This window comes from Microcebus murinus, chromosome 10, assembly GCF_040939455.1.
Source record: "Microcebus murinus isolate Inina chromosome 10, M.murinus_Inina_mat1.0, whole genome shotgun sequence".
In the NCBI taxonomy this organism is placed as follows: Eukaryota; Metazoa; Chordata; class Mammalia; order Primates; family Cheirogaleidae; genus Microcebus; species Microcebus murinus.
This window is the reverse complement of record NC_134113.1, coordinates 5,697,614-5,712,643: the sequence shown is the minus strand read 5'-3', so window position 1 is coordinate 5,712,643 and position 15,030 is coordinate 5,697,614. Positions and strand designations below refer to the sequence as shown.

Below are 15,030 nucleotides of genomic sequence, written 5' to 3'. Positions count from 1 at the left end.
GGGCCCAGGTGGGAGTGGAGGGGCTGCCTCGCCTTCACGCCGCACCCCTCCCTACAGCCTGTGGCTGCGCAGTGCGGCCGGCTCTCCTGCCTGCAGCTCCCAGTCCTTGGAGAAGCTCCTGGAAGGCAGCAAACTGCCCGTGTCTCCCGCTCAGCGTCACAGCAGGTGAAAGGACAGCCGTTTCCAGGCTCCTCTGGGCTTGCCGTCACGGCGGTCACTGGCGCTTCCGAGCTGCCTGCTCGCTGGGCCTGGGCGGCCTCGGGCAGGCTGGGCCGGGCAGTTCGCGGCCTGACGTGCGAGTTGCTCTGCGGGGAGGCGAGGCTGGCGGGTCCCTCAGCAGGGACAGGGGGGCCCGTGCGCACGGCCCAGGGGCAGCACGGCGAGGTACAGACGTCCTCGGGCCCTGACACGGCCGGGCGGTGAAGGAGGCGGCGCCTGTGCCCGCGCCGGGACGCGCCGCCTGCGGTCACCAACGCGCCCCAGAGAGTCCACGTCGTAGAGCGTTGCGTCACTAGCAGTTCTTTTAATGTCTCAAGCGTCATTCTTGCAAAGACCATTTTATTGCGCGAACTAATGGGGGAAGGCGCCTGAGGCCTGGGGACAGCCCAGCCCAAGCCCCGCCAGGACAGGCACAGGCCAGGCTCGGCTTAGGGTTTTGTTCCTGGAGATACTTTGGAATATTCATTAAACTCCTCAGTTATCTGATCTGATTCGCCCTGAATCAAGCCCCGTGGCCCCGTCTGTGTGTCTGGGTGCCCCTGGGGCGCTACTGCAGGAAGGCCCGCAGGAAGTCGTTGTAGGAGATTTTCGAGGACAGCGTCTTGTCGTAGTACTCCAGGATGTGGAAGAACTCCTCCTCAGACAGGTTGATGCTGTACTGTCTCAGGACCTGGAGGGCAGAGAACAGGGTCACAGGGCTTGTCCCGGCCGGATTTAAGGAGGCAGGCTGCCAAGAGGGGTCTGGGGGACATGTCCACCTGTCCCTCCTTTGAAGGCATACCCTTTTTCTCTCCCTGCCTGGAATACAGATACAATGCTGGGACTCCGGCAGCCACCTTGGACCACGAGGTCCCTAAGCCTGTACATCCCACCTACAATGTCCCCTCCCAGTAGTGTTCTCTCTCCGTCTGTCTCTGTCTTCCTCCTCTGCCCTCACAGGAAGCAGCCGCCGAGGGCAACCTCCCCGCGCATCTGGGTGTGACGCAGGACGAGACAGAAGGTGGCTGAAGGCTGGTCAACGTGTTCAGACGAGGCCAGACGGAGAGGAGGCGTTGGAGGGGAGACCTGGCCACAGGCTTAACTTGGGCGGGGCCGAGGAGGGCAGGCGCGTGGAGTGGCTGTGGTGGCACAGAGACGCAGCCTGCGGCAGAGCTGCCCTCGGCCCACCCGGTATTGACTGCCCCTTCCTCTGCACTTACAGAACCCCGGTTTTCCCACAGGCTACTCTGCATCCAGCTAACAAAACATTTCTCAGCCTCTCTCGATGCCAGGTATGTTCTGGCCAGTGGAACCTAAGTGAGAATGTTACGTGGAACTTCGGGAAAGCCTCCTTTGAAGGCATACCCTTTTTCTCTCCCTGCCTGGAATACGGATACAATGCTGGGCCTCCAGCAGCCACCTTGGACCATGAGGTGATCCTGAGGAAGGAGGATAGAGATGAGGGGAGTGGAGCAAAAATATGGTCCCTGTGATTGTCCAGCCTCCACACCAGCTCCAGACCACCCACCTCTGGACTTTTTACGTGGTGGAGAAATGACCTCTCCCTTGCTTACACTGCTGTATTGCCCCCTGTCGTATGCAGCTGAAATAGACCCTAATTGATAGATCCTAGTAATAAAGAAAGATTAGGTCATAAATGTCCTAGCTACGTTTTGGTTACAATTAAGTTCTAAGAGGAGACTAGGAAGTGGGGCTAGAAGGCCGGGGGCTCCTGGGGCTCTGCGAGATGGAAGCAGGAAAGGAACCCGAGCCAGGCTGTCCGTGAGGGGCCCAGGTACTCCTTCCGACAGGACAATGTCACCATTCTAGTGTCTCCTTCCCACCAAGTTGACGGAAGAGGAGAGTAACAGAATCTCCCCCCACTTCCTTCCCTTCTTCGCATGAGAATCCCTGGCTGAGATTTTATACTTGACCCGGAAGTACAGACCGACAATGCACAGGTGAGCCGGGGAACCGCTGCAGGTGTTTGCTGGGCCATGGCAGGTGGGGCACTGAGGGGCTGAGACTTGTGTATTTGCCACCCAGGGACACTGGGACGGTGCCCAAAGGTGAGCCCAGTGTGAGCAGTGGGGCTGGGGCGCACTGCTCAGGCTCTCTGGGAGGTGTCCTGGGTCAGGAGTGTCTCACTCCTCTGCGTCTGCGATGAGGCCGGGGGCAGGCCCAGCCCAGCCAGGGCTCCGAGCAGCAGCGGTGCCTTGAGGAGAACTGGCCGTGGAGGTGTGGAGCGGCCCCACCGGGCTCTGGAGGCCTCCAGGGAGGAGAAGCTGGGGTCTGCAGGTGAGGGGCAAGTGGCGCAGCCTTGGTAACTTGGGGGTCCTGGGGAAGTGAGGTCTGGGACAGCCAGGGCAGCCCTGGGCCTTCGGCGGGGGACTGGACCGGTCCCCTTTTGACCTTTTCTGGCCACTGGCATTTGGCACCTGTACCCTGCTCAGCGGCACCAGACGCACAGGGCTGTGCTCACCTTCCTGAAATCGGCCACGCTTAAAAGGCCCGTCCCAGCCTCATCGTAGGTTTTGAACGTGCGGCGCATTGGCCGCCAGCAGTGCACGATTTGGGGCTGAATGCGCAGCAAAGCAGAGTAAAAGGACGAAGTCTCGGCACCAGCTTCTTTCTAAAAAAAGAAAAAAAACAAAAACGAAGAAGGAGTGAGAGAGAAGCATTATGAATGGGGGCATGGGGGCAGGCCCTGGGGGCAGAGAGGCAGCTGCGGGGCCTCTGGCTCGCACCCCACCCTCCCTGGCTCTCTGCCTGCGAGCGGAGCTCTTTCTGTTTTTTGAGACTGGGTCTTGCTCTGTTGCCCCAGGTAGAATGCAGTGGTGTCATCATCGCTCACTGCACACTCAAACTCCTGGGCTCAAGAGACCCTTCTGCCTCAGCCTCCCAAGTAGGTGGGACTACAGGCGCGTGCTACCACATCTGGCTAATTTTCTGTTTTTTTGGAGAGATGGAGTCTCTTGTTCAGGCTGGTCTTGAACTCCTGACCCCAAGTGATCCTCCCGCCTCTGTCTCCCAGAGTGCTAGAATTACGGATGTGAGCCACCAAACCTGACCTAGAACTCTTAACAATGCTGCCATCTCTGTCCCTCTGATCATTGTGTGTGGACTGCTTAAAGTCACCATCCCATTTATATCCCCCTTGCCCTCCCCTGGCAACATGGCAGCAGGCAGGTAGGTCTCCCACCCCATCTCACAGACTGAGGACAGGCACAGAGAGTAAAGGGATCTGTGCTCTGACCCCAACACACCTCAGGCCTCACCACCTCCCGGGGAACGCAAGGAGAAGGCCAGGCAGATACTCAGCCAATTTCTAAATAGTTCAAGGAATAAAAGAGACTTCATTCTGGGTCTTCTAGTAGGTTATTATAATGAAGAGTGTTAAAAAAAATCACAAGGTTGTAATTATATCTACTAATTAGACAGAACACTAAACTGTGATTATTTCATTTAGGTGCCATTATTAATAGATTGAAAACAAGATCTTTTAGCATGATTTAGCCCCAACACGTCTGAGCATCACAGAGGTGAACTGTAGGCAATAACGTGTAACACATTTGGGGAAAGTTTAATTTTAACACAGCACTACATAAAACAAATTAGCAGAGAGCTAAGCTGCTTTCAATTTGACATCATTTAGCACCTATGACGGAAGCTCCCCAGGTGGCCGCCAGCTTTGCTAGCTGCCAATCCACCGAGCAGCTGATCCGCACGGCAGCGCCGGGGCCCACGCTGCTTCCCCAAAGAAAGTCTTTCAGCTGCCGAAGGTTACAGAGAAGGCTCCCAAGTAAGTAGAAAATGAAACCACCCTTCCAGCAAAGAACTGCAAGGAGACATTTGACGTGAGCACCACAGTTACGAGGTGCAGGGAGGCCTTGGCAACTGCGGGAGGGGGCGAGCACCGTGACCAGGACCATGGCAGGGGCCCATTCTTCCCTGGGCAAGTGTGCAGCCTCTCCACCCTTGTCAGTCTGGCGTGGGGATCCCAGGAGGAAGGGCAGGAGGAACTATTCCAAACCACCGAGCGGCGCCTGGGGTGGGGGCAGAGGACCTGCAGCACCTGTCACTTCACACAAACACGGCCTCAGTCTGGTGCCCGGGCAGCCCACTGCCAGCCCTGCAGTCACACTGAGGCTGGGCAGTGCGCCTGGGGGCAGGCGCGGCCTCTGCTCCGGGAAGGGCCTAGAAGCGGGCACTGCTGTGCTCTTCCCAGGAGAAGCCCACCCGCCAACCCTCAGAGGCTCTTACAGCCCAGCAGACCTTCCTTCCATTTACAGAAGGGGAAACAGAGGCCCAGAGAAGCAGGGGGAAGGCTAGAGCAGGCAGGGGCCCTGCAGGCCACGTGGTCTCCATGCTTCTCCAGCTGTGGTTCTGGGCCCCGTGAAGATCTAACGAGGACAGCCTTTCTCAGAAGAATGGAGCTAGCAGAAGATGTGTCTTAATTTTAAGGTTTTTTTATTCCCCATAAACTTGGCCTAAGCCTTTGATACTAGCTGCTGCTTGTCTAAACTAGAACTTACAGGGTATCTAAGTGTGCACAGAGTGGGCAGTCTAGCAGTGCATGCTCTGCATGGCCCCGCTCACCTGCTGCTGATCAATGTACTCTCTCCATTTCCTCCACCACTCACCGGCTGCCCGGGCAGGGCGGGGGCGGGCAGGGCGGGGGCAGGATGAGGCAGGGTGGGCGCCGTCTGGGGTCGGCCCTGCACTTTTTGTCCCTCTAGCTGAATCATAGAAATCCATCCACAGTTGGATTCAGCTCTGTTTGTTTCCCAAATCCATAATGCCAGTTGTACTTCTTTAATTCAACATAACTTAATTCAATATCTCAGATGACAGAATCAGAACATTAACATCTTTGGCCTCAAGTTTAGAATGGCTGCAGCGAGGTGCAGTGAAAACACGGCGATTGCACTCGCTGTGCAAATGATTATGAATGAAAGATAAAAATCCCAAGAATCGTGCCCTCCAGTTGCTATTTAAGTGTCTTTAGGTTCTCATTTCTCTTTGAAGAAACAGAAAAAGAAAATTGCAGACCATATATCTACAACATCTAGTGTAGTTCACATGAGAAAGATGACGGGAGACTCCAGCCGACACCCCCACTCAGAGGAGGGTCTGGCCTGTCTCCAGTGGCTGACGAGTGAGTCCACCTTTAACCCAAATGCTCCCTTTGCTACAGCCCGCCCCACCTGCTCTGCCTTTTCAGGAAACTGACCGGTCGTTGCTCCCAGGGGGTGGACAAGGGGCTAGACTGCTAGTCATGGGGATACTCTGGAAGAGCCACGATAATCAGGTGTCTGCCACCTGAACCAGTTGGAAAACCCAGGGTCCAGGGTACTGGTTCTGTCTGGGGTCTCCAGACCCTTCTAGGGTTCCAGAAGAAGAGAAAGACTGAGTTACTTCCAAGAAAGTAAATTTCTGAGCTGTCTTCCCAAAGCCTGGTGGAGGCCTTATCCTTACTCACAGCCTCTGCCTCCCAGGTGCGAGCCTCTGACCCACAGGTGTGGGCTTTGGGACCCCGACAGCCCCTAGTTATCTCCAGCTGGCCTGACAACTGCCTGGCACCGTCCAGGCCTCTATGTGACAGAGGAGGTGGGGCGACAAAGCCTTACTCGACAAGCGTCAGATCTGATAGGGAACGTCTGAGTAGGGCCTGTGGGGACTCAGGCAGACGAGTCCTGGCTGGCGGCAGAGCTGGGCTGGGCTCCGGAGTCTCTCAGCCCGAGTCACCACCTTTGTGCACCCCTTGAGCCCCGCCCCCGCGCTCCCAGGACGCCCTCGTACCATTTTGTTTGCATTCTGGATTTTCATTCTCTGCAGCAGGGAAGTTTCCTTTGCTTTTAACAGGAGGACGCAGCTCTGAATGAAGTTGCAGTATGCGAATTTCCCCTTGTTCTTCAAGTCGTACTTTATGAGGAGCTGCTGGCGTTCCTCTTTGCTTATGTCCAGGTTGAATTTCTCCACAAGAGCTAAGGACAAAAATGGCATTTCAATTGGTGGCAATTCATTTGTTCATTCATCTATTCATTGAGCACTTGCTGAAGCTCCTCCTCTGCTTTAGGCTCTGGCGTAGTCCTTTCATAGGACTCACAGTGGGTGGGTGGACACGTAGGGGAAACGGACATACACGACAAATTAAGGGCCGCAGGGAGGAGGACCCAAGTCCTACTGCCTACACCCTTGTGGGTTTGCGTGGTCACCAGGACGATGGTCACAGTGGATGGACACAGACTGTGGGAGTGATGACTGCAGAGCGGGGGGGAGGTGAGGACTTGAGGGCAGGGCAGGAGCAGGCGGCAGCAGGGGAAGGGTCCACGAGCCAGGTGTGGGCCTGGTGGGGGCTGGGCTGGGGGCGGTTCAGACTTGGCCTACACCATGCATTTTTTAACTGGGCTCCAGACACATGCCCTTGGGAGTCTGTTTAGCTACATGAATTTATACGTTTTGAGTTTTTATTCCAATGAGGACAATCTAAAATATATTAATTCTGGATACCCAGACCACCTTTAAGAGACAGCCGCCATGCAATCTCGGGGTCCGAGACTCGCTTTCTGACTAGGGTTATGTGGACGCCACGGTGGGGCATCTTCCCGGCTGCCATGAGGTTGGCACGTCTTAACACCAGAATATTAACACTCGCCCTGTGCTCTACACTAGTAATTGTGCGGAATTCTCCTGCCTGTTTATAAAGACAACACTTCTTTTGGAGTGACAACTAACATGTGAAAGAGACTTAGGTAGGATAAGATTTTTGCTTAGGTTTATTAAACTGAGACTTTGAGTTGTCATCTTGAAAGAACAAAGTGTCAAGGAGTGGAATACTATGTTAGCTGCTGAGGCTAGGCAGGAAAACCAGTGGGAGCAGACTGTATAAGCGAGGCCTGCAGGCCAGGCCGCTGCATGCTGAGCAAGCAGAGCTCTCTCTGCTCCTGCCTGGAGGGAGGCAGCAGCGGCTCACAGGGCCCGCCAGGACACGGCGGGCGGCCCGTGCAACCCAAGGGAGACTGTCCCATGAGTGCCTTTGACGTTCCCACCTACAGAAGGCCATCGTGGTGAGTAGGAAATACAGGATGACTTTTGAAAATTAATCATTTTACAGTTCTGAATTTTGGACACACTGCTCAAGTCTGACAAACCCATTGGAATAATAGGCTGGTGGCTTAAATGAGTTCATGCTTTAAGAATAAAACAGCAAAAATAAGGATAATAACAGAAGTTAAGGTTTATCATGCTCAAAATCAAAAGAACCAATTAAGAAACAAGTGGAACTCAAGTGCGTATTAAAACCAACAAGGGTGTTTTGGTTTTAGCAGAACATGTCACATTAAATCAGTGTAACAACATTTGATTATTACCAATTTCATATTTAATTTATGTGTTTTTTAAATAGGAGCTAACTTAGAAAGTTTACACCTTGTTTCATTTGTATATTTTAAAGCCATGGTTATGATAAAAGTAATTCATATTGATTTTGGATATTCTCAAGGAAAACATTTTCCTTTAAAAGGAAAATATCAGTCAGGAAGAGGAGGCTAAGCAGCAGAGGAATGACATGGTCAGATTATTTTCCTGTAATGCAAAATGTTGCATTAGCAACATGCAACAGTTAAAGTACAAATCCAACTGGTTTAATTTGTAAAGCTGGTGAAAAACTAAATGAGAGCAAAGAGTGGATGCTGACAGGAGTGGAAGCCCAGCCCGAGTGTCCCTGCCACCCACCCCCTCAGTCTCCCTCACCCCTCTGCTGTCAGCGTCCATGAACATTCACACTGAGCCCAGCAGTCACAACCACGTCTGTGGTTTCTAACGCCCCAGTGGGCATCAGTGGCATGTGGATCTGGACCCTCGGGTGTGCACCTGCTTGCCGGCTGTGGGCAGAAGGCGGGTTAGGTTTCTGTGCAGCCCTCGTCTCTACCCAGAAGTCCCAGCTGGTCCTCTTTTATTGCTCCCCTGCCTCCACCGTGCTGTGGATGTGTCCCCAGTGGGAATGGGCTCTTGCCGAGGAGTGTGACAAGGTATTACCAAGAAGACAGAACCAAAACTAACCCAGGAACTCGGCCGAGGTGATCTCCCCCTGCTTGTTGACGTCCTTCTCTTTGCATTCCCTCAGCAGCTCTCGCCAGCAGCCCTGGATCTGCCGCCGGAGCTTGCTCTCGATGGGCTCGCAGTTCTGCAAGGGCGGCGAGCCCTCTGTGCTACGCGCTGGCGTCTGGCGGGAAACAAAGGAACATCGGCTTGTAACTGGAGACTTAGAATTGAAGTAATAAAAAACCTTACAGATAGAACTCAGGTTTTGAGGTTCACAATGTTATTGGCAGTATTAGTCCAGAAATAAAATGAAAAATAAAACAGATAGTAATTTTATGATTTAATTTTTACTTCGATCAGTGGACTATATGTATTTGTGCCAAACCACAACAACCAAAGTAGTTTTAAAAATGAATATACAGCCAGGGTTAAAACATACATAGGTGTATTTGAATGTAATACTGGAGTGTGTGTGTGACAACGGTATATTTTTCAGTAGAGGAAGAGTCTTATGGAAGTAAGGGACCCCACAGCCGGGCGTCGGGGGCTCCTGTTGCTCTGCCTTGAAGACACAGCCGAGTCTGACCTCTGCTCACCAGCGTCCCCGCCCCAGCCCGCTCCAGGCTACCACTCATGGCTTCTGCCAAACCTCACTGTGTCCCTGCTGCTGCCCATCCCCCCAGCATGCAGAGTGGTCTTGAAAGAGTCCCTCAGGTCATGTCACTCCACTGCTTAAAAATGTACAAAGGCTCCTCGCCCCTCAAGTGCCAGCCAAAGTCCTTACGGTGGCCCTCCAGGCCTGTGTGAGTTTCCTGTGGTTGCTGTCACAGGTTACCGCCAATTCAGTCACTAGAACAACAGCAGATTGATTAGCTTACAGCTCTACAGGTCAGACGTCTGAAATGGGTCAAACTGAGCTGAAGTCATGGGGTCTGGAGGCTCCAGGGGAGAGTCCATTTCCTTGCCTGTCCAGCTTCTACAGGCTTCCAACGCCTGGCTTGTGGTCCCTCCTCCCTCCTCAAAGCCAGCAAGGCCGGGCGAAGTCTCTCTAGTCTCCTCTCTCTAACACTGACCCTTCTGCCTCCAGATTCCCATCGAAAGGCCTTTGTGATCACTTTGAGCCTACCCGGGGACTTCAGGGCCACCTCCCTGTGCAAGAGCCAGCTCACTGGCAACTTGAATTCCATCTGCAGCCTTAATTCCCACTTGCCACATAAGGCAACATGGTCACAGTTCCACGGATCAGGACACGGACGTCTCCAGGTCCCTCACTCGGCTCTACTCTCCACCTTTAGCTTACTACATACTTATGCCTGTTCCACAGGAGCAGGGCCTGCGCACCCCTCGACTGCAGGAAGCACCCAGCACAGCAGTCACTGTGTGGATGGGCGCAGGCACGACGCCCTCTGTCTCTGGAGGCACAAGCTCTACAGCGAGGGTGGCATTACGTGCCGAAGGGCATTCTCCCAGCCACCCTGCCTCGAAGGCACTGTCGTCCCTCCTCACAGACCCAGGAAGAGTCCTGGCAAGCCTGGGGCTCAGGGCTGTGTAGTTAGACAGGCCTGGGCTTCAAATTGGGTGGGTCTCTCCGTATTTACCTGAGGACCGAGGGCACCTCTTAGAGTCTTACTGACTTCACCTATAAAATGGGTGTAATGACACTTACCTCCAGGGTGTGGCGTGTGGCAGGGTGCTAAGCACATGGTGGCTTTTCAGTGAGGGGCATTTGCTATGCCACCCAAAGACGCCAGCAGCACCGCCAACCCCTGCTCCTCTTTCAACCTTGTACCCTCTTTGTTCTTGTCTTCTACCTCCTCTTCCTCTTCCCACCTCTTACCCAGCCACGCTGTCCCCCCAGGGAAGCAGATGCTCCTGTCCAGTGCCCCCACCCCAGGTTCACCTGGGGGCCAGAGTCCCACTCACTTGACCTCTGGGGAACACTGGCCCCCCCCAAAAGCCTCTGCCCAGTGGGACTTGTGGTTCTGGCGTGAGGCTGCGCAGGAGCCTGGCGGGATGCAGAACTCACACAGGGGTGACTCTGAGACCGGAGCCCTGCTCTCAGGTCCTGAGTGGGTGACGAGACGGCAGATCTGGCTCCTTCCGAGACTTCGGGAACGCTGCTCCCTCTCTGGGCCTCGAGTGAGTCGCTAGCGACTGGTGGTGTTGCCGCTCTCTCGGAGCTGAACCTGCTCAGGAAGTCCAGGTAGCGCAGCCTGCCCTTGGCGTTGACCGGCATCTCGTTCCAGAGCCTGTCGAACTGGTAGGGAAGCAGAGTCATTTCCCAGCATGGCGCACACCCGGGCAAACCCCACCCGCGCTGCCGAGAAGTGGCACAGGAGGGGCCGGAGGGTGCTCACGGGCCTGGCAGGGTCCCGGCTGCATCAAGAAAGAAATTAAAAAAGAAAAAAGCCCGTTTGGCCTCCGCTTGGTGGAAGCCTCCGGAAGACCAGAAAAGCAAAGACAAGAGGATTATTCATGGCTTCCACAGGACATTTTTTAATTGAATTGGACCTTCAGTGAGCACTTTAAGGCCATTAAATCTTGTGATTAGTCACAGTGCCTGAGTTGCGGTGTATATGAACATTTGGGAGAAAATGAAATCAGAGCCCTGGCCCACCTTGGTCCCACGGAGGCCACATTCATTCCCCATCCTTCCCGGCACACCTAAGTTCTGCGAACAGCTCACCCGGTGATATAGCCCTCAGCCCCCGTATTTGCATCCACAATTTATGCCACCCTAAGGGCAAAAAATGTCTTCCCGCAAGATGAAAAAGGAGGCATTTGGAAAACTGGAGAGAAGTTTATGGCTTTGTATTGTTGCGGTCTGATGGCACAGACTGTATCAAAACCACACACAGCACAGACAGAACAAAATGAATCAATGCATCCTAAATGAGCCACTTCTGATGACTGGGGGTCTGTTAGGGAGCCAAGAAGAATGGGAGCTTACTTCCAATTGGATTTTATGTACAGCCCCTGAAGCCCCTGGGGCCCAGCCTGCAGCAGCACTGACTGAAGAGGCTGCCCCCATGGGCGGGGAAGGCGCAAACCCTTGCCTCCCTTCCCCGCCTGTGCCTTCCCCACAAAGCCTGGGCTCTGCCAGAGACCGAGTTTGCTTCTGGGACTCCACTGGGGTTTTCCAAAAGCAAATGAAAAGTCATCATCTCGGGCTCTATTTGAATCCCCTGAAATGAAGTAGTGAGGGTTGTGGAAGAGAGGGAGAATGTTCCAGGCTCTGAAAAGGCAAAAAAGGTTTAGTTTGGGACAATATTCTCAATTTGTTCATTTATTTACTTATGTATTCTTTTGCTTTTTATTTAGAGATAATTATAAATTTTCAGGAAGTTGCAATGATAATACAGACAGGTCCCCTGGACTCTTCCTCCACCTTCCCCCAAGGTTACATCTTATGCAACAATAGCAAACCCAGGAGATTGGCTTTGGTGCAGTGCGTGTACAGTCTGTCATTTTATTACTCATGTTGATTCAGGTCCATTTAATTTAGACCCATGAGGAAAAACCATTTGGTGGAGTGGAAGTGACAGGCCTTGAGGAAGTGGCCACTGCATCTCAGACCTCACGACGACCAAATGCAGTAACCGGCACAAACAGGAGTTGGCTCTGCCACCTCTGTGTCCTCCAGCACAGCTCTCCAAAACCACTGGCCAGACACCCCACCTCCTCTGAAATTCATCTCTACATGTTACACATCTGGCAAAGGGGCCAGCACACAGCATCAGTAAACATTTGCTTGGTGGCTGACAAGACTGAGCAGACCCTGGGAAAAGACACTGTAAGGCATTTACCCTGTTCTGCTCACAGTCACCCTGAGGGGCTCTCATGGAAGGGAGGAGGGCTGTGAAGGAGGACAGGCCGCCTGGCAGGCTCATGCCGCCCTCTTTGGACGGGACCCGGGAGGACAACTGTGCTGTTGAGGGAAGATACCAAGATGAGCATGAATGCTTAAGGCTGCGGTAGACACGGAGCATGGAAGGAGAGGTTCCTCAAGCTCCTGTGGACAACCAAAGGGCCTCCTCTGCTGGCAGGGTAGCAGGGACTGAAGAACATCCTAATTAAGTTGTGTGATGCCAACGAGGTCAAGAAAGGACCATGGAAATCCTATTTTAACTAAAGGGGCCTCAAAGTCGTAGGGTGGAGTGAACAGCACCGGGAGGAGACAGACCCTGGGCCCACCCTTGGCTCTGCAGACACTGAAAACACCTCCGTGTTGCAAGAGGAGGCGTGGGCTGGCGGCGGGCAGGCACTGGGGCAGGACAGACACCAGCAACTGGGAAGGGCACCACAGGAGCTGGATTCTGAAGAATTGCTGGATACACACTTGCTGAAACATCCCCCATCTCCTTAAACCATTGCCTGAACACAGAGAAACGTACTCCCTTGGGTCTGCCTCTGCTCACATCGTGGGAGCTGCAGGGGAACGCCCCCGCCCTCAACAAGAGCAGGCGAAACAACCCACAGAACCAGCACTTCTCTCAAGCCCTCGAGCGCTGGGATCGCAGGCAGGGAGCCACAAGTCTGAGCAGAGCCAGACGGGCCAGTTCTCACTGAGGCAGTCAGAATACCTGGGGACCCAGGCACAGGGTGTACAGGCCTGCTCTCAGGCTCTGCTCTGCAGCCTGTGCTAGAGCTCTGGATCCAATGGCAAGAACGTGGTGAGTGAGTGAGTGTGTGTGTGTGTGTGTGTGTGTGTGTGTGTGTGTACGTACCAATGAGTGGAGGGTACCAAACACCACATCCTTCTCTAGACTCCTCTCTCACAGGACATAAAAGCCTTAAGCTGCTGGAGGCTTGGGGGGGGGTCTTCTGTCTCTAGGAGAGGATAGGAACCCCTCCTTCCCCTGCTGGGAACCAGGCCCAAGGGGTCTATGGCAGGTCCAAATGCATTTTAGTCTCTTAGCATGGAACCCCAAGGTGGATGAACTAATGCAGCTCCAGGCTGTAGCATCCTTGGCAGGTGGAAGAAGCAAACATAAATCACCTGTGTAGAAAACCATTCTCAGTGCAGGCCCCTGGGATCCCCCCATATTAAGTTCAGCCACATGTAAGCTCTTAATGAAATAAAAATCACTGAACACATGAAGAGGCAAGTCACCATGAACATGAGTTGGCAAAAATAAGCTAAGACAGATTTAGACTTCAGATATCAGAATTACTACAGAATGTAACATGATTGTATGTAAAACAGTTAAAGAACGTAAATAGTGGTATTAAAATGAACAAAATGTAATGTATAAAACAGCTAAAGGAGTAAACATGGGTATTAAAAATCTGCAAGGAGCAAGATATTACCAAAATTGATAAGCCAGACTTGCAACGATAGACAAATAGAATTCCATGAAATGAAAAATATAATCATTGAAAAATCTGAAAAAATTTAAAACAACCAGTGTATAGATTAAACAACAGATTAGACGAACTTGAAGATAGACTAGAACAATGGGTCTCAAACTTTAGCAATCAGACTTACCTGGAGAGCTAAACGCATGGTTTTCTGGGTCTACCCACGGAGCTCTGATGCAGCAGATGTGATTACAGAGGACAAAGACAAGACATGAGCTTGAAAGCAACATCACTGGGAGCCAGGAGTTAGTAGAATGAATTTTGTTTTTAAGAATCGAGAGAAAATACTGTAATTTTAAAACTCTCTACTTCATGAAGAAAGAAAATGATCTCAGAAGAAAGGTCTAATATGTAAAGAGTACAGAAGATAACTCTAAAGAAATACCAACTGTATAAAACAAATCAGTTGAGGGATTAATTTGTGGAGAAAAAATAATACGATAGATCTAAAATATTCAATGACAATGACCTACAGGGGAAATTGGAGTTACAGCAACTTAATATCCTTGTATGCCAGAGAAAAATGAAAAGAGTGTTGAACTTCCGACTCTTTTGTTACATATGATACAATTTCAAGGGTAATAACCACCTATTGGTTAAAAGAACAGAAATAGATATATAACTTCCAAACAAATAGAAGGAAAAAAGGTATTTAAAAATAATCAATCCAAAAAAAGGTAGTAAGAGTTTTAAAAATAATGTAAAAGAGATGAGCGTTAAATAGAAAATACAATATTAGATGACAGAAATAAATTCATATGTATCAGTAATCACAATAAATGTAACAGGACAGAATATCCATATAAATAAAAGAGATTATTAGACTAGATTTTTAAAAAATCCACTTAATATGCTGCTTATAATAATAGTTCACATATACGAAACATATGTCACAGAAGGGCCAAAGATTTTTTTTTAAGTTAGAAAGAGATATACCAAGCAAATGCTAAATTTAAAAAAAAGCTAGGGTAGTTATGTTAATATCACATAAAATAGAGTTTAAGCCACAAACTATTGTCCAGGCATAAAGAAAGTTATTATATGATGTTACAAGGTTCAATTCACTAGGAGGATATAATAGTTCTAAATCTGTACACACTTAAAAAAATTAACCTTGAACATATATATAAAATAATAAATAAAAATGGACAGAATTATAAGAAATTGATCAATCTACCATTACAGTGGGAGATTTCAACATACCTCTTAGTGATTGATGGATCAAACAGACAGAAAGGATAAAGATTCAGTGAAGGGTAGAAATAACAAGCTGGTTTTGATCAAAATGTGTGAAACCCTTCATCCAACCTCTAGAGGCTATGCAAATGACCTAACCACAAATTACACATTTATAAAAAATGACCACACATCAGATCTCAACATATTTCTGAGAACTGATATGATTAGATTATATTCTCTAATTAA

At 51.1% G+C, this 15,030-nt stretch overlaps 1 protein-coding gene across 1 annotated transcript in view; it reads right to left on the bottom strand.

The window, feature by feature from the left end:
- Positions 1 to 541: 541 nt before the first annotated feature.
- EFCAB6 (EF-hand calcium binding domain 6) overlaps positions 542 to 15,030 on the bottom strand; it is a 244,799-nt gene continuing 230,310 nt past the window's right edge. The window contains exons 29-33 of the mRNA XM_012757712.3: positions 10,271 to 10,501; positions 8,263 to 8,425; positions 6,001 to 6,185; positions 2,681 to 2,830; positions 542 to 889 (exon numbers count right to left, since the gene is read on the bottom strand). Of these exons, the coding sequence (XP_012613166.2) occupies positions 767 to 889; positions 2,681 to 2,830; positions 6,001 to 6,185; positions 8,263 to 8,425; positions 10,271 to 10,501 (852 nt within the window). The 3' untranslated portion in view covers positions 542 to 766. The remainder of the gene's footprint in view (positions 890 to 2,680; positions 2,831 to 6,000; positions 6,186 to 8,262; positions 8,426 to 10,270; positions 10,502 to 15,030) is intronic.